The 26,779-nt window shown below is 46.0% G+C and overlaps 1 protein-coding gene across 4 annotated transcripts in view; it reads left to right on the top strand.

Moving 5' to 3' along the window:
• Window positions 1-1,929: 1,929 nt before the first annotated feature.
• ldlrad3 (low density lipoprotein receptor class A domain containing 3) overlaps window positions 1,930-26,779 on the top strand; it is a 98,173-nt gene continuing 73,323 nt past the window's right edge. For 2 of the 4 annotated variants that reach the window (XM_072591836.1, XM_072591835.1), the window contains exon 1: window positions 1,932-2,367. In XM_072591836.1, coding sequence (XP_072447937.1) covers window positions 2,310-2,367 — 58 coding nt within the window. In that variant the 5' untranslated portion in view covers window positions 1,932-2,309. Of the gene's footprint in view, window positions 2,368-26,779 lie in introns of all 4 variants that reach the window. The other 2 variants (XM_072591837.1, XM_072591838.1) reach the window with 2 other exon arrangements.

Raw genomic sequence — 26,779 nt, 5'->3', positions numbered from 1 at the left:
ACTCTCTCTATCCCCTCACTAACACTCTCTCCCACCCCTCTCTCTCTCTATCCCCTCACTCACTCTCTCCCACCTCTCTCTCCCTCTCACTAACACTCTCTCCCATCTCTCTCTCTCTATCCTCTCACTAGCACTCTCCCACCTCCCTCTCCCCCTCACTAACACTCTCTCCCACCTCTCTCTCCCCCTCACTCTCTCTATCCCCTCACTCACACTCTCTCCCACCTCTCTCTCCCCCTAACACTCTCTCCCACCTCTCTCTCTCCATCCCCTCACTCACTCTCTCCTCACACTCTCTCTATCCCCTCACTAAAATCTCTCCCACCTCCCTCTCTCCCCCTCACTCTCTCTATCCCCTCACTAACACTCTCTCCCACCTCTCTCTCTCCATCCCCTCACTCACTCTCTCCTCACACTCTCTCTATCCCCTCACTAAAATCTCTCCCACCTCCCTCTCTCCCCCTCACTCTCTCTATCCCCTAATACTCTCTCCCACCTCTCTCTCCCCCTCACTAACACTCTCTCCCACCGCTCTCTCCCCATCCCCTCACTCACACTCTCTCCCACCGCTCTCTCCATCCCCTCACTCACTCTCTCAATCGCCTCACTAACACTCTATCCCACCTCTCCCTCTCCCCCTCACTAACACTCTCTCTATCCCCCCTCCTCCTCACTCTCTCTATCCCCCTCACTCTCTCTATCCCCTCCTCACTCTCTCTATCCCCCTCACTCTCTCTATCCCCCCTCACTCTCTCCTCACTCTCTCTCTCTATCCCCCTCACTCTCTCCTCACTCTCTCTCTCTATCCCCCCTCACTCTCTCCTCACTCTCTCTCTATCCCCCTCACTCTCTCTCCTCACTCTCTCTATTCCCCCTCACTCTCTCTCTCTATCCCCCTCACTCTCTCTCCTCACTCTCTCTATCCCCCCTCACTCTCTCTCCTCACCCTCTCTCTATTCCCCCCTCACTCTCTCTCCTCACTCTCTCTATCCCCCCTCACTCTCTCTCCTCACCCTCTCTCTATTCCCCCCTCACTCTCTCTCCTCACTCTCTCTATCCCCCCTCACTCTCTCTCCTCACTCTCTCTATCCCCCCTCACTCTCTCTCTCTATCCCCCCTCACTCTCTCTCCTCACTCTCTCTATCCCCCTCACTCTCTCTCTCTATCCCCCCTCACTCTCTCTATCCCCCTCACTCTCTCTCCTCACTCTCTCTCCTCACTCTCTCTCTCTATCCCCCCTCACTCTCTCTATCCCCCCTCACTCTCTCTATCCCCCCTCACTCTCTCTCCTCACTCTCTCTATCCCCCTCACTCTCTCTCCTCACTCTCTCTATCCCCCTCACTCTCTCTCCTCACTCTCTCTCTCTATCCCCCCTCACTCTCTCTCCTCACTCTCTCTATCCCCCCTCACTCTCTCTCCTCTCTCTCTCTATCCCCCCTCACTCTCTCTCCTCACTCTCTCTATCCCCCTCACTCTCTCTCCTCACACTCTCTCTATCCCCCCTCACTCTCTCTCCTCACTCTCTCTATCCCCCCTCACTCTCTCTCCTCACTCTCTCTATCCCCCCTCACTCTCTCTCCCTCTCCCCCCTCACTCTCTCTCTCTCTCCTCACACTCTCTCTATCCCCCCTCACTCTCTCTCCTCACACTCTCTCTATCCCCCCTCACTCTCTCTCCTCACTCTCTCTATCCCCCCTCACTCTCTCTCTCTCTCCTCACTCTCTCTATCCCCCCTCACTCTCTCTCCCTCTCCTCACTCTCTCTCTCCTCACACTCTCTCTATCCCCCCTCACTCTCTCTCTCCTCACACTCTCTCTATCCCCCCTCACTCTCTCTCTCCTCACCCTCTCTCTATCCCCCCCCTCTCTCTCCCCCCCCCCCCTCTCTCTCCCCCCCCCCCCTCTCTCACTCTCTCTCACTCTCTCTCCTCACACTCTCTCTATCCACCCTCACTCTCTCTCCCTCTCCTCACTCTCTCTCTCTATCCCCCCTCACTCTCTCTCCTCACACTCTCTCTATCCCCCCTCACTCTCTCTCCTCACTCTCTCTATCCCCCCTCACTCTCTCTCTCTCTCTCTCCTCACTCTCTCTATCCCCCCTCACTCTCACTCTCTCTATCCACCCTCCCTCTCCCTCTTTCCCACATTTGTTGCTTCCCGGGTTGAGCCGCGGTGCCTGTTGGTTTGTGGATCAGCAGGATCTGGATCAGCGGGAGATCGGGATCGGGCTCGGGCTCAGACTCAGGCCGGTGTGGGGATGTGTCTCGGGCGGAGTTGCTGATCCCGGCTCCGGGGGTCGGGTGTGGAGCATGGCGCCGCTGTACCTGCTGCTGATCACCGCCGCTGCTGCCGCCGGCCCCGCGGTGGGTAAGTGTCCGAGCCCCGCCCGGGGACACGCTCACCCCCCACACCCGGGGGCCAGCCGCTCAAACACCGCCTGGGCCCCGCGGCCGCACCCGCACCCGCACCGGGACCGGGACCGGGACCGGGACAGCACCGTCCGCCAGGCACTGAACGGGGGGAACAGGGACACTCGTGGAGACGGGGAGAGAGAGAGGGAGGGGAAGTGAGTGAGCGAGAGGGGGAATGAGTGAAGAGAGGGAGTGAGTTAGAGAATGGGAGGGAGGAGTGAGGGGATGAGTGAGAGAGGGGGAGAAGAGAAAGGGAGTGAGGGGGGTGAGTGAGTGAGAGAAGGAAATGAGGGAGGGAGGGAATGAGTGAGCGAGGGGGAGCGAGAGGAAAGGAGAGAGGGAGTAAGAGAGAAAGGGAGTGAGCGAAAGAGACAATGATGAGGAATAGAGGGAGTGAGGGAGAGGGACAGAGAGCAGGGGAGGAGGTAGTGAGGGGAAGGGGATGGGATGGGAGGAGAGGATGGAGTGAGGGAGAGGGCAGGAGTGGGTGTGGGGGAGTGAGTTATGGAGAGTGGATAGAGGAAGAGAGAGAGAGGGGGGGGAGTGAGGGAGGTAGTGAGACAAAGGAGGAGGGAGTGAGTGAAGAGTGGGCTGGGAAAGGAGTACCAGTGCTGCAGGAGGGTGCAATGTGTAACATGTAGACTGGACCATCACCTCAATATACTGGCTGTGAAGTGTGTGTGTGTGAGAGAAATATAATGTTAATGTGTGCCTGTGTAAAATGTATAGTTGTGTGTGTGTAAATTGTGTGGTTGACACGAGTGTGTAAATTCTATGGTTGACATGTGTCTCTATAAAATGTTTAGTTGGTGTATGTGTGTAAAATGTATAGTTGATGTGAGTGTGTAAATGTATTGTGTTTTTATAAAATGTATATGGTTGATGTGTGTCTGTTTAAAGTGTACAGGTGATGTCTCTGTGTGTAAGGTGTGTATCTGTACTATGTGTGAATATGAATGTATGTGAGTTTCTACCTGCTGCAAATTCATCCCATTATTGTAAACTTTGAGTCTATTTGCAATTAGGAGGTCTCCTATTGAACTCAGCCCCTGTGCAAGGCTGCTTTTTGTCGGAGTGACCATAAGATGTAGGAGCAGAGTAGGCCATTCAGTCTGTCCAGTCTGCCCCCCCCGCCCCCAATTTCAATGAGGGGGAGCAAGAGGGAAGGAGAGAGGGAGTGAGCGAAAGAGGGAATGATGAGGGATAGAGGGAGTGGGACAAAGAGCAGGGGAGGAGGTAGTGAGAGACAGTGAGGGGGAGGGGACGGGAGGAGAGGATGGAGTGAGGGAGAGGGCAGGAGTGGGTGTGAGGGAGTGAGTATTGATGATCAATACTCCTCAAGGAGTCAATGTACAAAGTCATATTTGCTTGATCATAATTTTGTAGTTTGAGGCACTCAGGGACAGGTGGTCAATATAAGTCAGTACAGTGAGACAGTGCTGCCAATATTGGATGGAATAGAGTGTATACGGACAGGAACAAAATTGAGTTGCACAGACTGTAATAAATATGCAACAAAAAGCCACATTGAGAACAAGATAAAGTCAGGAGTGAGTTATCAGGTACATGTACATTACTCAGAGGAAGAAGTCTTACATTTACATACTACCTTTGTGACCTCTGGACATCCCAGTGCTGTGTATAGCCAGTAAAGTAGTTTTGAAGTGTGGGCATTGTTGGAGGGTAGGAAGTATGCTAAAAATGTGTTGCTGGAAAAGTGCAGCAGGTGAGGGAGCAGGAGAATCGACGTTTCAGGAATGAGAGTGTGCCAGGCAGGCTGAGATAAAAGGTAGGGAGGAGGGACTTGGGGGAGGGGCATTGGAAATGCAATAGGTGGAAGGAGGCCAAGGTGAGGGTGATAGGCCAGAGTGGGGGTGGGGGCGGAGAGGTCAGGAAGAAGATTGCAGGTTAGGAAGGCGGTGCTGAGTTAGAGGGATTTGCAGGAACAAGATTGCAGGTTAGGAAGGCGGTGCTGGAAGAAGATTGCAGGTTAGGAAATATGACCAAACTGTTCATAGCAAGCTACCACAAATAGCGCTGTGACCAGAGTGTGTGTGTGTGGTGCTGATTGAGGGATGAATATTGGCTAGGACACTAAGGAGAACTCCCCAGCTATTCTTCAGAGTAGTGATATATTCAACAGAATCCCCCTTGTTTTTAAATGATGGGCCATGGTTCTTGATTTCTTAACCAGGAGACACATCTGCATTGATCCTGTCAATCCCTGTAAGTATTATGCGTAGTTTTCATTGTCTTTATCTCTCCCTCAGCAAAAGAGGGAGAGGGGGACATCTGTTTAATGTCTCATTCAAAAAAAGGCACCTCCAACAGTGCAGCACTCCAATCAGCAGTATGCTTGCTTCTCAGCGACGATGTTTATGTTTAAGGATTTGGGGTGATGGGGACACAACTTTCTGACTGAGACAAGAATGTAACTATCTGGCAGAATGTAACTAACACAGCAGGTGTAATGGTTATCACATTCGCCTCACATGAGAAAGGTCCCCAGTTCAATCCTGTGTGGGAACATTATAGCGGATGTTTTCTTGTGGCACAGTGGAAATGTCTCTACCCCTGGACCGGGAGGCCCGGGTTCAAGTCCCACCAGCTCTAGAGGTGTGTGATAACATCTCTGAGCAAGTTGACTAGAGAAAGCATAAGTACAGTGCCTGGATTATAGCAGTTCCAGATGAATGAGTACTGAATCACATCTACAACAGTGGATACTTAGTTACAAATTACCCAAAGAATAATAGGTAAGATAGCAGATTTGTCCTTGCGACGTGGGACTGTGCTCTGAAACCGGGCCTGTGTTCGCAGCAGTTTTGCTGAGGGAGAGATAAAGACAATGAAAACTACGCATAATACTTAAAGGGATTGACAGGATCAATGCAGATGTGTCTCCTGGTTAAGGAATCAAGAACCATGGCCCATCATTTAAAATCAAGGGGGATTCAATTTTGGACTGAGATAGAGAATTTCCTCTGCAGTAGAGAATTTTTAGAATTCTCTACTGCAGAGGCCAATAGCAGTTCAGCCTTTAAGTCTACTTAAGGTAGTGGTTGATAAATGGTTGGTTATCAATGGTATAAAGGGTTATGGCAATAGTATTGGTAAAATATATTAAAGTGTTTGATCAGCCGTGATCATATTAGCCTTCTCCTCTTCCTATGTTCTTAGATTGCTCAAAGTACGCATCTTTAATCAAGTTTCAAGTCACTCCATGTCTCAGTATGTGATTCTGTGTTGGATTTTGTCTGCTAGTGCTCCTTGAAACACTGTGGTATGTTTTCCACCTAAACAAAGTGCTATATAAATACAAGTTGTTGTTGAGCAGTTGCATTGAGAATACTACTTGGGTCTGAGCATGATATCATAGTTCAGGAATGCACTGACCTGACCACACAACCAAGGTCACAGTGATTGGAGTGCACATTCACTGATCCAAATACCAATTGTTTCATTGTGTGGTGTTCCACACTGGCCCGTCACTTTTGGATTTTGTACAGATGGTTTAATGGAAGTAGAAACTTCCAACATACTCAGAAGCAGAATTATAACTGAGTGCTGTGATTTTATAAATGTCTGGTGTTTTCAGATGAACAGATTCTAAGTGCTGTTATGGTTTGTGAAGAGAAATTTCTGGATTAAATTTTCTGAGGCATTTTTTTATGCATTTAAATTTTATTTCAGAAGTTTGATATTCACACTTGTTTTTCGTTTCCTTCAATTGGAGTGGGAGAAGTCTGATAGTAATGTTGTTTAACTGCGTCACAAGACAAACCTCATGATCATTGAACGTAGTGTGATCAGAGAATTATATTACACCATTCCTGAATCACAAACTCAGCACGTATAAAAGATACAGAATGCTGACATGGAGAGGGACATTTTTGCCAGTCAGAGTTGCAGATTAGGAATGGGGTTAAAAGGGAGGATATCTGTTGGGCTCTGGATTCCCTGGTGGAGGCCTGAGGGCTAATCATAGAATCCCTGCAGTGTGGAAGCAGGCTATTCAGCCCATCAAGTCCTTACCAACTCTCCAAAGACCACCTCGCCCAGATGCATCCCCCTACCTGTAACCCTGCATTTTTCCCTTGGCCAATCCACCTGACCTGCACATCTTTGGACTATGGGAGGAAACCGGAGCACCCAGAGGAAACCCACACAGACAGAGGGAGAATGTGCAAGCTCCACACGGTTGGCTGCCCAAGACTGAAACGAATCCGGGTCCCTGGTGCTGTGAGGCAGTAGTGCTAACTTTGGGGCAGTTGGGGGGTTAAGGTCAGGTGACAGTTCGGAAGCCATGGGTAAGGAAACAGAAGGGGATGGGAAGTTAAAGGCCTGGTGGAGAGGTGTCAGAAGCTTTGAGATAGGGGTTGATGTGGTCTGCCTGTTCATGTTGACTACTAATGGAGAGTATTAGAATGACCTGTTGGTCTCTGCTCTTGGTTATTTCACACACTGTTTGGTGCCTTAGTTGTGTAGTGGTCACCTTGAACACTGAGTTATTTCCTAAGCTATACAATTATTGAATACATTTAATAGGCACTGGATAATATTCTTCACATTATTGTGGCTGAGCTATTTTATGCACTGTATAGTGAGTGAATATTTTGCATACATTATAATGACTGGATTATTTTAAATGCTGTATTTTGATTAGAAATTCATGTACACTTTAATGGCTTTATACTGCATGGATGATTTTATAAACCGTTTAGTGACTGGATTATGTTATGCACTCTATATGGCCAATATTTTATATACGTCGAGGTTGAGACTTTAAATTCGTCATCCAAAACTCTGCTGCCTGTTCTCTGATTCTCTGAAAATCCCATCTCATTCATCCATCACCTTTTCTCATGATTCTGCGATTCTCACTCCCCCTGTCTGGCTCCTCTTAAGAAATGATTGTCTAGCTAGAACATGTCATACCCACTCACCAAAGTGAACCTTCTCCGCAGAGCTTGAGTGTGGGGTCCACACTTATGCTGGTCAAAGGGTACACTGCAAGGACATTCTGAAAGCTTCTCTTCATTCAGTTTGTGAGCGAGTTCAAGTCCTGGAAGAAGCTTGCCCAGGATTGCTGCTCCAGGTGTGAACAGTTTTAAAAAATGGTGCGGCCTCTTTCAAAAACCGGCACACATCAGTGGCAAACAGAACATGCAAGCAGGGGAAATCCCTAAGTTCATACCGAATGCAATCAACTTGTATCTTGTCCATTTTGTCCACCTTAGCCTATTGTAGCAATCACCTACATACTGACCGGAATCCTGTCAAACATCCTAAATAATGAAAGCAGTAATCTTCATCTCAAATGACAAACAATAAGCAATGTCCTGTTGTAAAATTATCTTTGTTTTTAAATTCCATCAGGGTCTGGTCTGTCTGATTTTCTGTAATATCCTTCATCCACACAATTCTCCCAGGATTTTTTTTGGGCCATCTGTTGCTGGCCTTTTTGAGCAATTTTAATTACTTAACCAGAGGTATGTGCCTTCAGCTCCCTAGTCGTAGGCTCTGAAATTCCCTCCCTAAACCTCTTGACTTTGTCTTGTCACAGCTGGACATCAAGCCCCACTATTCCTGTGCAAATGTGAAAATTTGATTAAGCCACTAAATTGTCTAAGTCTACCTAGCAATCAAATTCAAGTTGAAAGAATATGCGAATAAGGTCTTTTCTCATTAATATGTAAATATATATTGTAATCAAACTGTCTCTAACCAAGTGCAAAAAGAAGCACGAATTGCTGATTTATAATTCTATAACTTAGGTCGATGCCTGGTGATCCACCCGGTTTCATTTTTTAAAAATTTTGTAGTGTTTGGTACAACTGAGTGGCTTGCTAGGGCATTTCAGAGAGCAGTTAAGAGTCAACCACATTGCTGTGGGTCTGGAGTCACATCTAGGCTAGACCAGGGAAGGATGACAGATTTCCTTTCTGAAAGGACATTAGTGAACCAGATGGGTTTTTCTGACAATTGACAATGATTTCATGGTCATTAGTAGATCTTTAATTAAAGATTTTTTTTTATTGAATTCAAATTCGGCCGTCTGCCATGGTGGGATTCAAACCCAATCTCCCAGAACATTAGCTGAGTCTCTGGATTAATAGTCTAGCAATAATAACACTCGGTCATCGCCTTTCCTTTTTGCTCAATATTATCTAATAACTAAGGTATTTCTTACTCTGATGTACCTAAACCTGTAAAGGTGTCTTGTTGAAGAACATGGTGTGATTGCTATGGCTTGCTGCGAAGAAATTAATTCAAAGTTATAGAGTCATAGAACCATAGAGCTGTATAGCATGGAAACAGACTCTTCGGTCCAACCGTCCATGCCAACCAGATATCCTAAATTAATCTAGTCCCATTTGCCAGCACTTGGCCCATATCCCTCTCAACCCTTCCTATTCATATGCCCATCCAGATGCCTTTTAAATATTGTAATTGTACCAGCCTCCGCCAATTCCTCTGGCAGCTCATTCAATACACGTACCACCTTCTGTGAAAAAGATGGCCCCTTAGGTCTCTTTTATATCTTTCCCCTCTCACCTTAAACCTATGCCCTCTAGTTCTGGACTCCCCCACCCCAGGGAAAAGACCTTGCCTATTTACTCTATCCATGCCCATCATGATTGTATAAACCTCTATAAGGTCCCCCTCAGCCTCTGACACTCCAGGGAAAACAGCCCCAGCCTATTCTGCCTCTCCCTTTAGCTCAAATCCTCCAACCCTGGCAACATCGTTGGAAATCTTTTCTGAATCCTTTCAAGTTTCACAACATCCTTCCTGTAGGAGGGAGACTAGAATTGCATGCAGTATTCCAAATGTGGCCTAACCAATGTCCTGTACTCACAACATGACCTCACAACTACTATACTCAATTCTCTGATCAAAAAAGAAAAGCATAATAAATGCCTTTTTCACTATCCTATCTACCTGAAATTCCATTTTGAAGGAACTATGAACCTGTACTCCAAGGTCTCTTTGTTCAGCAACACTCCCCAGGACTTTACCATTAACTATATAAGTCCTGCCCTGATTTTCCAACATTTATGACAGTTTGGTAGGCGTATGGAATGAGCTGCCAGAGGATGTGGTGGAGGCTGGTACAATTGCAACATTTAAGAGGCATTTGGATTGGTATATGAATAGGAAGGGTTTGGGGGATATGGGCCGGGTGCTGGCAGGTGGGACTAGATTGGGTTGGGATATCTGGTCGGCATGGACGGGTTGGACCAACGGGTCTGCTTCCATGCTGTACATCTCTATAACTCTGAGTTTCTTCCTAAGCACCTTTGACGATGCCAGTAGACTGTTATCCAGCCATTTCAGAATCGTGTGGTGTGTGTATCTTCTTTCCTGCTGACTTAAGTGTTTTCAGAGTTTGCGCCGAGTAATGTGCGAGTGTGGATTTTTCAAATCCAATAATAGTCTCACTCCTTGACAGTTTTCTTCCCCCTCCCTCATATCTAGGTTCTTTAGATCATGAAATGATGGCCAATGGATGGTGGTCAGGATGTGGCTTCATGCCAGTGTGACCCTGCTTCCCTGAACATAACAGGACACTGCCAAATGGGCACATTCTGTCACCTCATTATAGGAAGACCAAGATCCAAGGGCCAGAACAGCTTCCTGTGGATAGTCAGTCTGGTAGACTTCAATGACGCCTAAGAAGCTAAATGTGGAACAGGCTTGCTACAAAGCCAAGTACCACAAATAAATCAAAAAAAAATTGGGGAAAAGGGAATTTTCACATAAAGATCACAGCATATAAATTGTTATTTGGTTTTCAAGATGCGAAAGAGCTCAAGAAGGCAGATCGTGGATGGAAGAAATGAAGAGAGGGAGGATTTTAAATAGATGTTCTGTCGATTTGAAAGGCCAGTGAGCCAAGATTGTAAACGACATGTTAAGGTCATCAGGGAACTGGGGGAAATGAGAGTTCAGGCCATCCACAATCTACACGGCAAAATGGAAGACTGATCATTTTCTTACCAACAGTAAAAAGCCAATAAAAGGAGTGATTCTTCAAAAAGGGGATACAGACGAGTGTTAAACCTAGTCAGGAATTAGCCTCTTGGGTCTCATTGACAAAGTATTTGTCAGTCCTAGGTAATCAAATTGCGAATAAAAAGATCATTAAACTTCCTGGTGGATGGATTGAGCTCCAACTGAGGCAAAACACACTGATCTGTTTACCCATCTGAAAAATATCATGAAAAAAAAACTAATATCTCTAGGAGACCAATTTCACACAAGTGTATGACGAGCTGAAGAATCCACTTGTGGTTAATAATAAGAAACAGTGGTCTGAATGTTGATAGGGTTTGTAAGCTGGCCTTGTGGATAAATAACTGTTATCCAGGAGCTGGGTGTGCAATTTTGTGAGCAACCTGAGTGGTATAAATAGCTGAAGAAGTGAAACTTTCCTGTGTTATGTTTCCAATATCTATGAATGTAACAGTAGCTGCAGTAGTAATGGTCTGTCTAGATATGGGCACAGTAGCACTTCTGCCTCACAGCACCAGGCACCCAGGTTCGATTCCACTGTTGGGTGACTGTGTGGAGTTTGTACATGCTCCCCGTGTCTGTGTGGGTTTCCTCTGTGTGCTCTGGTTACCTTCCACAGTCTTCCATGCAATTACTAGGTTAGGTAGATTGGCCATACTAAATTGCCCGTAGTTTCCAGGGATGTGCAGGCTAGGCAGATTAGCCACGCAAAGTGCAGAGTTACAGGGATAGGTTAGGAGAATATATCGGGGTGGGATGCTCTTTGGAGGATTGGTGTGGACTCAGTGGTGCTGAATGGCCTGCTTCCACATCGAAGGGATTCTATAGCATGAATGGAGATGTTTTAAGAAGAACACGAGTCTGTCAATAATGTGATCTTTGCTGGTGGTGTCAGCCTGACTGCTGAAAGAGGAAGGACAGCCAAGGACTGGCAAACAGAACCTCCAGGCTAAGAAAGAGATTTGATCTGAACTTCAGTAAGGTCAAGATGTTTGACCCGAGCTCAGAATAAATGGAAAACCAATGTAGAGTGAGTTGTTGTGATCTGGAATGCACTGCCTGCTTAGGGAATGAAAGCAGGTTCAGTAGTAACTTTCAACAGGGAATTAGATTAATACTTGAGAAAAAAAATGCAGCTCTAAGTATAGGAGAATGAGATTGATTGGAAAGTTCTTTCAAAGAGGCAACCCAGGTATAATGGGCCGAAGGGTACTGAATGCTGTGTGAATGGGGCAAATGGGTATGGTTTCCAACATGGTAGGAGATTGAGAGAGCCATTCTGCTAGCTGCTGCTCACTATTGGCTGAGGGTGAAATGGGAGGAGTTCCTCTTTGCAAATAAAACCTCAGGAAATATGAACCTTCCGTAGTACTTGCATGGAAAAAAGCATCATTGCCACCAAGGAGACACTGCGCACGTTGTTCCTATGTTCTTGGCCAGTTTTGGATTATCAGGCAGTGTTGTAATGCAAGGCAAAAAGACAGAGAGAAACACTATTGGGCTAAATCATTGAAAGGTTTCATCATTTGTATAAATAATTTTGATGTGAATATAGAAGGTATAGTTAGTAAGTTTGCAGATGATGCCAAAATTAGAGGTGTAGTGGATAGCGAAGAAGGTTACCTCAGAGTACAACAGGATCTTGATCAGATGGGCCAACGGGCTGAGGAGTGGTAGATGGAGTTTAATTTAGATAAATGTGAGGTGCTGCATTCTGGAAAAGCAAAGCAGGCAGGACTTATACACGTAATGGTAAGGTCTGGGGGAGTGTTGCTGAACAAAGAGACCTTCGAGTGCAGGTTCATAGCTCCTTGAAAGTGGAGTCGCAGGTAGATAGGATAGTGAAGAAGGCATACGGTATGCCTTCCTTTATTGGTGGGAGCATTGTGAACAGAAGTTGGGAGGTCATGTTGCGGCTGTGTTTGGTTTGGCCAGTTTTGGAATATTGCGTGCAATTCTGGTCTCCCTCCTAACAGAAGGAGGTTGTGAAACTTGAAAGGGTTCAGAAAAGATTTACAAGGATGTTGCCAGGGTTGGAGGATTTGAGTTATTGGGAGAGGCTGAATAGGCTGGGACTGTTTTCCCTGGAGTATCAGAGGCTGAGGGGTGACCTTATAGAGGTTTATAAAGTCATGAGGGGCATGGGTAGGGTAAATAGGCAAAGTCTTTTCTCTGTGCTGGCAGAGCCCAGAACTAGAGGACATAGGTTTAAGGTGAGAGGGGAAAGATCTAAAAGAGTCCTAAGGGGCAACTTTCTCATGCAGAGGGTGGTACGTGTATGAAATGAGCTGCTAGAGGAAGTGATGGAGGCTGGTACAATTACAACATTTAAAAGGCTGGGTATATGAATAGGAAGGGTTTAAATAGATAAGCACCAAGTGCTGGGAAATGGGACTAGATTAATTCAGGATATCTGGTTGGCATGGATGAGTTAGACTGAAGGGTCTGTTTCAATGCTGCAGAGCTCTGTGGTTCTATCACATGTCAGTTGAATAGTTGGAGGTAGGTGTTAAATATTGTTGTGTATCATCACAAAAGCAAACACAAATCCCAAAATATTAATTTGATTGGTCAGGGACTAAGGATTGTTGTACTTTGATATATGCTGTATATGGTTTGGAATTTGATATACCACAGCATGCTGGCTCAGTGGTTAGTACTGCTGCCTGACAGTGTCAGGGCCCTGGGTTTGGGCCTCGGGCAACTGTTTGTATGGAGTTTGCACGTTATCCCCGAGTCTGCGTGCGTTTCCTTGGGGTGTTCCAGTTTCCTCCCACAGTGCAAAGATGTGCAAGACAGATGGGTTAGCCATGGGAAATGCAGGGTTGGAGGAATAGGGTAGGGGGGTGGGCCTTGGTGGGATGCTCTTCAGGGGGTCGGTGTGGCTGCATGTCCTGCTTCCACCCTCTAGGGATTCTATGATTCAATGAAAGCTTGGAGCATGTGATACAACTACATAGGCTGGGTGAGACATACATTAAATGGATTGGGATGTGTGACATGCACTGTGCATGGATTGGGGTATGAGATAGGCATTAGATTACTTACAGTGTGGAAACAGGCCCTTCGGCCCATCAAGTCCACACCGCCCCGCCGAAGCGTAACCCACCCATACCCCTACATCTACATTTACCCCTTACCTAACACTATGGGCAATTTAGCATGGCCAATTCACCTGGCCTGCACATCTTTGGACTGTGGGAGGAAACCGGAGCACCCGGAGGAAACCCACGCAGACACGGGGAGAACGTGCAAACTCCACACAGTCAGTCGCCTGAGGCGGGAATTGAACCCGGGTCTCAGGCGCTGTGAGGCAGCAGTGCTAACCACTGTGCCACTGTGCCGCCCACGGTGTATGTACTGTGATTTGCAATGTCCTGGATTGATTTGGGTTCTGTCACATTCTGTATATGCGATGTGGTGTGCTATGTGTTGTCTATGGGTCAGACTCGTATATACTACACACTGATATGAACAAGATAGCTGCTTTATGCAGGTCTAGTTGTAATCTGCGTTGCAAACCCAAAAGTCATTTATACATGTTGGAGTGTGATATATATTATCCAGAGGATGGGTTTAAAGAGTTTAGTTTGAAGGAGGGCTCCAAGAGATGGAGAGGCTGAAGTCAAAGGGTCCAGCAATCTGTTGTACATGCATACTATCAATATTTTCTCATCAGCCTCAGAGATGTTATTACACACATCGGGAGCAGATGGGACTTGAACCAGGGGCTACTAGCTGAGAGAAAGGGATATTACCACTGTACCACAAAAGTTTCAGTGAGTGCATCCTCGATGGGTCTAGCTACAAATGTCAACAATGGAGCAAACCAAGAGCCAAGTGTTTCAGGGAGCTTAAGGGTGGTGGAGGTGACGTAGATGAGGGTGTGGATATATCTACAGCCACAGAAAATGCATTGGGATGAATGGCGATCACTGAGGGCTGGGGTGATGACCAAAGTGGGAGTTGGTCTGCGTAAGCTTTGGTTTATAAACTTTGGAGGCCAGCAAATGCTTTGTTATGCTGTGCATGAAAGATATGAGTTGCTTTGTCAAGATTGACTGGCATCATATAGTCTGTACATAGGGATGGGTCGTGTTTTGCATAACTAATTATCACAGAATTATTACAGTTCAGAATGTGGCCCTTTGGTCTAGCTTGCCTTCACCAGCTGTTTGAACAAGGGGCTCACCTACTGCCATTCCATCCCCTTCTCCTTTCTCAGATAACAGTCTAATACCCTTTTAAGTGCTCTGATTAAACTAGTCATCATCACACTCTCAGGCAGCACATTCAAGATCTTCACTGCTTGCTTTGTAACAAGGTTATTTTTTTCTCCAGTTGTCTTTGTTTTCTCTTTCCTCTAGTTTGTTTAAATTTGTTTCTTCTCGTTCCTTTTTCACTCGGGAATTTGTTTCTCCTCATCTGCTCTGTCCAGGCCCTTCAGGATTTTGAATGTCACTTTCAAACCACCTCTCAGCTGTATTTTCTTCTCCAAGGGAATGTCTAGCTTCTCTGATGTACCTACGGAACTGAAGTTTCTCATCCCTGGAACCATTATCACAAATATTTTCTGCACAGTCTCACGTTCTTCCCAAAACGCAGGACCCAGAACTGGTTGTAACACGTCCGCTGAAGCTGAACAAGTTCGTCATACCCTCCTTGCTGTTATACTCCATGACTCGATTAATAAAGCCCAGGCTACCATATGATTTATTGACCACGCTCTCAGCTGACCTGTCACCTTCAATGATTTGCACACATATATATCCAGTTCCTTCTCCATCTTCATTCCCCTCAGAATTGCAGCCTTTATGTATTGTTTCCCTGTATTTGTCCCACCAAAATGAACCATCTCACATTTCTCCCCTTTGACCTCATGTGCCACCTGTTGTTCTACATCCCTTCGGAGTCCTCCTCAGAGACCACAAAGCTCACAGGTTTTGTGCACATCTCCAAACCTTGAACTTGTACTCTTTCCAGCCAGTACCAGATCATCTAAAATATCAGGAAAAGTAAGTTTCCAATCCCTACCCATGGGAAGCTCCATTATGAACCCAGAAACAGCTATTAACCACTACTCTCTGTTTCTCACTCTCCCAAGGACATGCAAGTCCTGGGCCGCCTCCACTACCAAATCAAAACCACCGGCAACTGGAGGAAGAACGCCTCATCTTCTGCCATTGGACCCTTCAACTACACGGCTTCAACATCAACTTCACCAGTTTCCTCATCTCCCCTCCCCTCACATCATCTCAAATCCAACCCTCCGACACGGCTCGACCCTCTTGACCTATCCACCTTCCCTCCCACCTATCCGTTCCACCCTCCCCACCAACCTAGCACAATCAGCCCCCCCCACCTGCATATGCCTATCACCTTCCCAGATACATTCCGCCTCAACCCCATCCCAACCCTCCTATTTAACTCTCAGTCCTTCCCCCCGCCCCCCCCCCCCACCCTCCCCACCCACTTCACAATTCCTGATGAAGGGCTTATGCCCGAAACGTCGACTCTCAAGCCCTCGGATGCTGCCTGAACTGCTGTGCTTTTCCAGCACCATCCTTTTCAACTTTGACTCTCCAGCATCTGCAGTCCTCACTCTCTCCTACTTCCTGTCACTGAGCCAAGTGCATATCAATGTTGCTACTGTTCCTTTCATTTAAAAATCTGTGCTGGCTTTCCTCAATTCATCTGCATTTGTTCATGTGATTGTTAATTTTGTCCTGAATTGTTGTCTTATGAAATTTCCCCAACACTGAGGTTAAACTGATGGGCCCTGGAGTTGTTTAGCTTGTCTTTACTGTGGTTCTTAACAAAGATGTACCATTTGTAAATTCCCCAGTGCTCTACAGTCCACAGAAATGATGCAATTTGAGCAAATTAAGGCCCATGTTGGTGAAACAGTATTATTCAACCTCCTATCTTCATATAGATTGTGCTCTGTCGTAAACTGTGAAGGAGATGAGTTGTTTTATGCATTGTATGTAGCTGGGTTTTGTTATCTAAATGTATAGAAGCTGTATTATGTAGGAATGTGCTGTAGAGTTTGTCTCACAAAATACGGAAAGAACTACAAAATCAGAAACAGAAGCAAAAATTGCTGGAAAATCTCAGCAGGTCTGGCAGCATCTGTGGAGAGAAATCAAAGTTACGGGTTGAGTGACCCTTCCTCAGAACTGACGGTAGGTGGGAAAATGTTGGTTTATATGCAGAAGGTAGAGTGGGGAAGGGGGTAAGGTGTAAATAATAGGTGGGGTTAGAGCCCAAGAGGAAGAAAAACAGAAGACCAATAATCCACTCCTTTGTCCAACTGTCCTTGTCTCCCTTTTGGCTCCATCTCCACCTATCCTTCACTCCTTTCCCCCTCCCCCCACCCTATCTTCTGCTTATAAACCAACATTTTCCTAGCTACTGTCAGTTCTGAGGACGGGTCACTCGACCTGAAATGTTAACTTGGATTTCTCTCCACAGATGCTGCCGGACCTACTGAGCTTTTCCAGTGATCTCTATTTTTGTTTCTGGTTTACAGCATCCACAATACTTTCAGTTTTTATTGAGAGAGAACAGTTGGACAGACAAAGGAGCAGATAACGGTCAGCCTGGGAGAATGAATCATGGCTAACAAGAGGTTGTGTGTCATAAAACACCATGTGATAACAAGGCCTGGTGTGTGGGGCTTGAGATAAGGTCATGGGAGCAGCCCAAGCCCTAAAGTTGTTGAACTCGACACTGAGCTGAAAATGTGTTGCTGGAAAAGCGCAGCAGGTCAGGCAGCATTCAAGGAACAGGAGAATCGACGTTTCGGGCATCAGCCCTTCTTCAGGATTCCTGAAGAAGGGCTGATGCCCAATACATCGATTCTCCTGCTCCTTGGATGCTGCCTGACCTGCTGCGCTTTTCCAGCAACACATTTTCAGCTCTGATCTCCAGCATCTGCAGTCCTCACTTTCTCCTCGAACTCGACACTGAGTCCAGGTGCCTGCAGAGTTCCCAAGTGGAAGTTGAGATGCTGTTCTTCCAGCTTATGCTGAGTGTAACTGGAACACTGTAGCAACCCTGAGACAGAGATGTCTGCCAGGGAGCAAGGTGGTGTGTATTGAAGTGGTGGGCAACTGGACGCTCAGGGGCTCTTTTTGTGAACAGAACGTAGGTGTTCTGTGAAGTGGTTGTCCAGTGGTTACACATCATTTCCCCAACGTAGAGGAGACTGGGTGTAGACTTTGTCTGTCAGGCTTGCCATTGTTGATGATGGACAGGAAGTTAATTATCTTTAAAATCTTTGTTGATATTTCCTGAGTTGCCTTGTGCTGTGCCTGTTTCTGGCTGAGTCAACCTGCTGGCCCCATTCTGTCAGTGTTACTGTACAAACAGGAACTGAGACGGGCGGAATGGGGCATAACCGATTCATCGCCCCCCCTCTGACTGTAGCCAATATAAACTCGGCTGAAGTCAGAAACTCCAGGTCAGGCCAACTTGTTTCTAACTAGCTAGGGCCCAGTTCATTAGAGTTCTAATGCACACAGTTTTAGATTCCAGCATTTCACTTGGCCAGAAGCCTGAATTCTAGGATATCTGTAATAGGGGAGAATGAAAGGAGCCTTATGTTGAAAGTAAATGACCCAAGAGTAGCTGGTGACTGGACAAGAAAGAACTCAAAAGCATCTCTTATTAGCCAGCCTTTGCCTAAAAACATATCCCAGTGCCTTTGGAGAACATTGGGCTGATAAGGATAAGTTTGTGGATTTTACAAAACGAGGTTCCACACATAGTGACAAGTAGGGCAGATTTCTGAGTCAGTGCCCCAAACTGCCCAATTGGGAGTGTGTGTCACACTCTCACCTTTCAGTTACCAAGTTCCACTCCAGACCTTGAGGCTGATGCTTCTGTGCAGAAGTGAAGGAGTGAACCATGCTGCGTTTCTTTTTAGAGTCATAGAGACAGGCCCTTCGGCCCAAACTGGTCCATGCCGACCAAACTGTCCATCCACACTAACCTCATTTCCCTGCACTTGGCCCATATCCTTCTAAACCTTTCCCATCCATGTATTTGTCAAAATGCCTTTTAAATAATGTTAATGTTCTCATCTCAACAAGTTTCACTTTCAAAATTCCATATGCGTACCACCCTCTGTGTAAATAAAAATATTGCCCCTCAGGTTCCCTTTTATTCTTTCCCCACTAACCTTAAACTGATGCCCTCTCGTCCTTGATTCCCCAACCTTGGGAAAAAGACTGAATACATTCACCCTATCCATGCCTCTCATGATCTTCTACACATCTATGTGATCCCCCTTCAGCCTCCTACACTCTAAAGAAAAAACTCCTAGCTTGACCAACCTCTCCCTATAACTCAGATCCTTGAGTTCTGGCAACATCCTTGTAAATTTCTTCAGCACTCCTTTCAGTTTAATAACATCCTTCCTATAGTGAGGTGATCAAAACTGAACGCAATACTCCAAGTATGGCCACACCAGCATCCTGTACAACTGCGAAATAACGTCCCATCTTCGATGCTCAAAGACCTAACTGATGAAGGTCAGTGTGCCAAAAGCCTTCTTCACTGCCCTGTCTATCTGTGACTCCACTTTCAGAGAACCGTGCACCTCAACTCTAAGATCCTTCTGTTCCATTACACTTCTTAAGGCCCTACTATTCACCATTAAATTTCTACCTTGGTTTGACTTGTCAAAATGCAAGACCTCACATTTATTGATTTTAAACTCTGTTTGCCATTTCTCAGCCCACTTCCCCAGCTGGTCAAATGTCCTGCTGCAATTTCTGATAACCTTCCTCACTGTCCACAATACCACATATTTTAGTGTCATGTACAAACTTACTAATCACACCTTGTACATTCTCATCCAAATCATTGATATAGATAACAAACAGCAATGGGCCCAGCACCAACCCCTGAGGCACTCCACTAGTCACAGGCCTCAAGTCCAACAAGCATCCTTCCACTATTACCCTCTGCTTCCTACCATCAAGCCACTTGTGTATCCAATTTGCCATCTCCCCCTGGATTCCATGCAATCTAATCTTCCAGAGTAGACAGGCAGGAGGTTGGAAGAGCACAGCAAGCCAGGCAGCATCAGAAGGTGGGGAATCGATGTTTCGGGTGTAAGTTCAGGTGCAGGTGCACGGTTCTCTGAAAGTGGAGTAACAGATAGACAGGGCAGTGAAGAAGGCTTTTGACACACTGGCCTTCATCAGTCAGGGCATTGAGTGTAGAAGTTGGAAAGTTATGTTGCAAGTGTACAGGACATTGGTGAGGCTGCACTTGGAGCATTGTATCTCACCTTCCTACGCTCTCTATAAGAACTTTCGACTCTGATCTCCAGCAGTCCTCACTTTCTACTAACCATCCAGAGCGGCCTACCATGTGGAACCTCATCAAAGGCCTTACTGAAATTCTTGCAGACCACGTCTACCGCCCTACCCTTGTCAACCTTCCTGGTCACTTCACCAAAGACTTTTAATAAATTTATGAGGCATGATCTCCCACGCACAAACCCATGTTGACTATTCCTAATCAATCCCAGTCTTTCCAACTGCATGTATATCCTATTCCTTAGAATCTTCTAAAGTAATTTAACTACCACAGATGTTAAGCTTACCAGTCTACAGTTCCCAGGTTTCTTTTCACAGTCCTTTTTGAATAAGGGCACACATTCACCACCCTCCAGTCTTCCAGGACCTTCACCCATGGCTGACCGTTTGAATGAAACTCTGACTCTGGGCAATTTTGTTGACGATTAGTTTTTTCTATACATCAGGAGGCCGTTTCACCAACTGGTGAGTATTATTTTGAGGTATTTTGGCTCCGGCGGCACGTTCTTATCCTAGATCTGAGGATGCTGACCAATCATTGAGAGGGCAGTGAGAGGGAGAGTTTCTGAATAAAAGGACCACAGTATGGGTTACAGGGCCTTCCCAGCTTTTGTGGCTGCAGCAAGTCCCACAGAATGGAGAGTTTCTCTCCTCCCCTGAGGCTCTCGCTGTAACCTGGGTTTCCTGATGCAGGATCTGAGGTGAGCCCCCTAGGTTCTATCTGGCAACCAATTAAAGAGCCAATTCAGAACCCAAAGAGGGGGAGAGCAGCAGTGGCTCTAACAGAGCAGGCTTGGTTAGCGATAGCCCAAGGCTTGAGCAGTAATGTAGTTCCTTCTACCAAGAGGCAGTCCATGAGCTTGAGAGGCCGGAAAGGTCAATGATATCAAAACTGAAAGTCTGGAGAGAGGAATAGGGGCACATTTCAAGTCCAATACAACTGTCCTTCAGACTGTTTAATGCTGTTTCTCTCTCCAAAGAATTTCTGCAGTGCTTCCAGTTTTTATTTCAGATTTCCAGCTTTATTTGAAGGTCAATGACAGGAACACTACTCTCGTGCCAAGACCTGACTGGACAGTTGCAGGACTACACCCCGCCCACCAGGAGAGTTACTGATAGGCTGGAAACAGATGCAGCAGCCAGGCATGTCCTATTCAGCTTTCTAATCACCGTGACCTTTTGCCCATCAGACCCAAGGGCTCACCTCCCATCCCATTCTGCAGAAAGCTGGAAGTGGATGGGGTTGATGTTGGAATCCTGACCCAGCTTCAGTTGGTAAAAGGTCATATCATAGAATCCCTACAATGTGGAAGGGGGCCATTCGGCCTGTTGAGTCTACACTGACCCTCTGAAGAGCATCCCACTCAGACCCACCCTATCCTCGGAAACCCTGCATTTCCCGTCTCTGATCTACCTGTGGACACTATGGAGCAATTTAGCATGGCCAGTCCACCTAACCTGCACATCTTTGGACGTAAGGTGGAAACTGGAACACCCGGAGGAAACTCCACACAGTCACCCGAGGGTGGAATCAAACCCAGGTCCCTGGCACTGTGAGACAGCAGTGCTAATCCCTGAGCCTCTATGCTGGCTCTTATGGTACTATTCCAAGAAAAGTAGGGGAGTCTCTTCAGAGCCCTGGCCAACATTTCTGACTCAATCAACAAAAAATGTTAATTCATTGGGAATTGCTCTGTGCAAATTGATTTGTTTTAATTTAAGCTTTATTGTCACGTGTCCTCAAGTATGAGAGTACAGTGAAAAGTGTACAATGTCGCCACACATCTTAGGTACAAAGGTACCTAGGTATAAAATGTAGGAACAAATAATAACATAGAGAAATAAAGTTGAAAGTAAAGCATTACCGTTGTTCTTAGTATAAGTAGAAAAATTCAGTTTAAAACATTGGCTGCCATTTTTCTGACGGGAGGGAAGTATTTCACTGATTGAGAAACATTGATGGACATTCTGAGATTGCGAAAGATCCAATAGAAATGGAAGTCTAACGTTTCCCTTTCATTCCGATGTTGCTGGCAGTTAAATGCAAGTTTATTTTGGGTCTTTGAGGCCCTGATGAAGCAGGTGGTCACACCATTCTCTAACCTGAGCTTGGACCCCTCAAAGATCAAGGAAACCACCAGAGCTCGGGTGGGACTGGCTGCTATTGAGTGATCCAATGTGGATCCAGTTGTTAAGGGACCTCTTACGGGTTTGATACCATAACCAGCACACAGGGATCATAAACAGGGTCCAAGTTGCTGCTCCCGTGCTCCGAGTCTTGGGTGAAGAACACAGATTGAATGGGAGAGCTGAAATAAAGCTTAGTGCCAATGATATTTGTAAATAATGCCAAATTATTATCAAACATTTTGTACAACAGTATTTGTTGGATAGAGCCCTGGAAAAGTACAAAGTAGAAGACAGATGGCTTCACCGTGACAGTTTGTAGGATATTCTTGGGGCCAGGGTATATGTAAGAGTTGCTTTGTTGCTGAGTCCATTCCTGCATCAGTCTCTGTGAACCTATACCATTCCTTCTTTTCACAGAATTGTTCAGGTGCAGAAGGTCATTCAGCCCACATTGCCTCCCCCAGGTCTTCAAACAAGCATTCAAGTCTTCAAAGTCTTCAAACCTTCTGCTGTCTCCTCACACCCTTGTACACTATTTCTATCTAAACAATCACCTGATGCCCTCTTGAATGCCTCAGTTGAATTTCCATGATTTCCATCTGGAAGCTTGTAAAATCAGACCATAGGGATGTTGGATTTCATCTGCAACCAATCTGCGATGTCAGTCCTTGAACCACCCCTAGTCGATGTCTCTTTCTGCTGGCCAAATATCGATGTTGCCTTTTCTGGATGTCACTTTTTTAAGATTTGTTTTTGCTCTTGAAATTTAAAGCACTTCATTTGATTATGGTTTATTTATGGGATATCTGGCACGAGTCTTTGTATTTAGATTTCAAAAGCTCCTTCCGTAGAGCCCTCTTTACTGTTCAAGTTTCTGACGCACGCAGGAGAGTGGTTGCAATGTTGCATCTTATAAACTTTTATCCTTGTGAAAAGTTTGAGTTTATTGAAAGTTTTCTTGGTGGTGATGGTCCCTGTGGTGGGCACTTTTTGCAGTAGGCACCTTTATTTCGAAGCTACTTGGATGCTGCCTGAACTGCTGTGCTCTTCCAGCACCACTAATCCAGAATCTGGTTTCCAGCATCTGCAGTCATTGTTTTTACCACCTTTATTAATGGTACAATTCGGTCTTGAAGGGAGGCAGATTTCACTCCGAATCTGTTCTGAATCCAGCTCAGTAAACCTGTGGGTTTGTAGCAATTGGAACTTTGAAGCTCCCACTGGGGGTCCCCACAGGAGTTACTCTGGGAGCAAATCCTCCATTTCAAGCCCGATTAAAGGCTAAATGGCATGTGAGACTGCAGAGCTGTGGTATAGGGTTTTGGATAGCGGTTTAATGTAGCTTTGCTTGATCGGTGGGATAATTATAGAAATGAGTCAGTCTGCAGAAATGTGATATTGGAGCAGCGTATGTTTTGATGTAGGCTGACAAGTGGTATTGGACGTCTTGAGAGGATCACTCGAGATAGTTGGAAGTAAAACCGGTGACGTGCAATTGTGATTCTTCCCGTAAACCACGACAAAAGGTGAATTTAGAAGCAGATTCATAGAATGAATGAAACACAAAAGGAGGCCATTTGTTCTGTCTCCTCACTGTTGGCTGACTGCATAGGAACTCAACGCGTCCCACTCCCCCACCTCTTTCTCCCTGACCTGACAAATCTTTTCTCTTCAGATTATGATCCAATTATCCCCATAGATACCACCCTAAGTCTGAAAAACAAGTGTTCATCTCTGCCCTCGGTTGGCTGTCATTTAGGCAACAGCATTTTAAAATTTATCTTTCCTGGAGCCTTTGATTCACTAGTGAAAATCAAAACTAAGATGGAGATATCGAACTAAGTATAAAAATGTTAATTAAACATTGATTTCCAAATATTTTCTAAACTGCTGGTTCAGAGGTGGTATTATGCCTCCCTGAGGCTGCTGGGACTTGAACCCGTGCCTCTTGCTGCAGAGGTAGGGACACTACCATTGTCTCACACAAGCCCCTGAAAGAATGATTTTATATCTGGTCCAAATTTTTCTGACAACCTATGACCAGAGAGTAGTGGGGGAGGCTGTTAATAGACAGGCCAGCACTAGGGGCGTGCATACAAAGAGAGGTTTGATCAACAGCAGGTTGCTGATTGGCTTAGAGAGTTGTGATGCCAAAGGCCATCAGCCTGACAACAGCTGTTTTATTGGCTGTTAGGTTGCTGAACAGCTGGTGAGTGTGAATGATATGGGCAGAAGCCTTTGGACTGCTGCAAAGGGCAGGTGGTGTGTCTTTGCCCACAGTAAAATTCCTAAAGGCCAAAGAGAGCCAGGTCGTTTTCCCTCACCTGTGGCTTTTAACCTGAGACTTTGTTGCAATCACTTGTGCTTCCTGTGAGGCTATGAAAAGAGGCTGGAGAAGAGAGACTGAAGAATGGAAAATCCTGGAAAGCCAAAGAAGCAGTTCAGCAAACCCTGCAAAACTGGTGCCATTGCCGCCCCAATTTCTTTTGCCCTCCATCTATAACATCAAAGTATAGTCATTCTTGTTAAGTACAGAAACCAGGCCCATGTCTCCTGTAAGCTTGGGACTTTCCATCAGGATAATTAGGGACTTTGCATCTGATGAAGATTTGTTAACTTTTGTGATGAGTCAGGAATAGCGTGGCTTGGTATTCAGTAGTGAGTCATGGCTTGGATTAAGAATTGGCAAGTACAAAATGCCAGGCAGTGACCATTTCTAACAATAAAGAATCTTAACCATTGCACCCTTGACATTCAATGCATCACCATCACTGAATCCCCCACTATCAACATCCTGAGGGTTACCATTGAGCAGAAACTCAGCTAGACTTATCATATCCACATTGTGGCTACAGGAGCAGGTCAGAGGCTAGGAATACTGCAGTGAGTAACTCACCTCCTGGCTCAAAGGTAGAAGACAGAGGGTGGTGGTGGAGGGTTGTTTTTCAGACTGGAGGCCTGTGACCAGTGGAGTGCCACAAGGATCGGTGCTGGGTCCACTTCTTTTCGTCATTTATATAAATGATTTGGATGGGAGCAAAAGAGGTATAGTTAGTAAGTTTGCAGATGACACCAAAATTGGAGGTGTAGTGGACAGCGAAGAAGGTAACTTCAGATTACAACAGGATCTTGACCAGATGGGCCAATGGGCTGAGAAGTGGCAGATGGAGTTTAATTCAGATAAATGCGAGGTGCTGCATTTTGGGAAAGCAAATCTTAGCAGGACTTATACAGTTAATGGTAAGGTCCTAGGGAGTGTTGCTGGACAAAGAGACCTTGGAGTGCAGGTTCATAGCTCCTTGAAAGTGGAGTCACAGGTAGGTAGGATGGTGAAGAAGGCATATGGTATGCTTTCCTTTATTGGTCAGAGTATGGAGTACAGGAATTGGGAGGTCATGTTGCAGCTGTACAGGACATTGGTTAGGCCACTGTTGGAATATTGGTGCAATTCTGGTCTCCTTCCTATCAGAAAGATGTTGTGAAACTTGAAAGGGTTTAGAAAAGATTTACAAGGATTGCCAGGGTTGGTGGATTTGAGCTACAGGGAGAGACTGAACAGGCTGGGGCTGTTTTCCCTGGAGCATCAGAGGCTGAGGGGTGACCTTATAGAGGTTTACAAAATCATGAGGGGCATGGATAGGATAAATAGACAAAGTCTCTTCCCTGGGGTGGGGGAGTCCAAAACTAGAGGGCATAGGTTTAGGGTGAGAGGGGCAAGATATAAAAGAGACTTAAGGAGCAACTTTTTCACAGAGATGGTGGTACGTTTATGGAATTAGGTGCCAGAGGAAGTGGTGGAGGCTAGTGCAATTACAACATTTGAAAGGCATTTGGATGGGTATATGAATAGGAAGGGTTTTGGGCCGGGTGCTGGCAGGTGGGACTAGATTGGGTTGGGCTATCAGGTCAACATGGACGGGGTGAACCAAAGGGTCTGTTTCCGTGCTGTACATCTCTGTGACCTCCTGACTCCCCAAAGCCTGTCCACCATCTGCAAGGCACAAGTCAGGAGTGTGATGGAATACTTGCCCCTTGCCTGAATGGGTGCATTTGAGAAGCTTGACACCATCCAGGATAAAGCAGCCCGCTTGATTGGCACCACATTCACAAACATTCACAGCCTCCATCACCGATGCTCAGCAACAGCAGTGTGTATAACCTACTAGAGGGGATGCTGGCCTACTGTATTATCGCTAGATTATTAATCCAGAGACTCAGCTGTTCCTTGAACCTGAGTTTGAATCCTACCACAGGAAGGATCTGAGAAAGAGCCATTTTCAGTGAAAGGGACCATCATCTGAGGGTTTCACCTGATAGTCATGAAGAGGTAAAACAGCAAGCAGTGTGTCTGCCCAGTAAGTATGTCACCATAAGTCTGAAGCAGTTAGCTACCCTGCAGATTTGGAAGATTCCAACTACCTCTCCATTGTCTGTTCTGCAATGAGCACTAAAGGGCTTATGCCCAAAACATTGACTCTCCTGCTCCCCGGATGCTGCCTGACCTGCTGTGCTTTTCCAATGCTGCACTTTTTGACTCTGGCTCTCCAGCATCTGCAGTCCTCACTTTCTTCTCCTCTCTTCAGTAATGGGACTGCCCTTCGTTGTTTGAAAAGAATATTAGAGTGTCATCTGGCTGAGAAACCACTGCAGTCCACACTATAGAAGAGCAGTAATTAGTGACAGGCTGTCTGAACCAAGCAAATACTCACCATTTGAGGGTTTTAATAGGAGTGAGTCCACGTGTATTAGATCATGGAAGATCCTAAACTTTCAGACATCCTTCTACAAAGAACAACTGGCTCCAGGGTGTTACCTTACCTGGACGACCCCTAATCCTCTGAGCTTTCTGAACTCTGCTAGCTCAGGTAGTTACCTCAGAACACCCTC

Source organism: Chiloscyllium punctatum, chromosome 22 (genome assembly GCF_047496795.1).
Source record: "Chiloscyllium punctatum isolate Juve2018m chromosome 22, sChiPun1.3, whole genome shotgun sequence".
Taxonomy (NCBI): domain Eukaryota; kingdom Metazoa; phylum Chordata; class Chondrichthyes; order Orectolobiformes; family Hemiscylliidae; genus Chiloscyllium; species Chiloscyllium punctatum.
The sequence above is the reverse complement of the archived record's forward strand: the minus strand, read 5'-3'. Positions and strand labels throughout refer to the sequence as shown.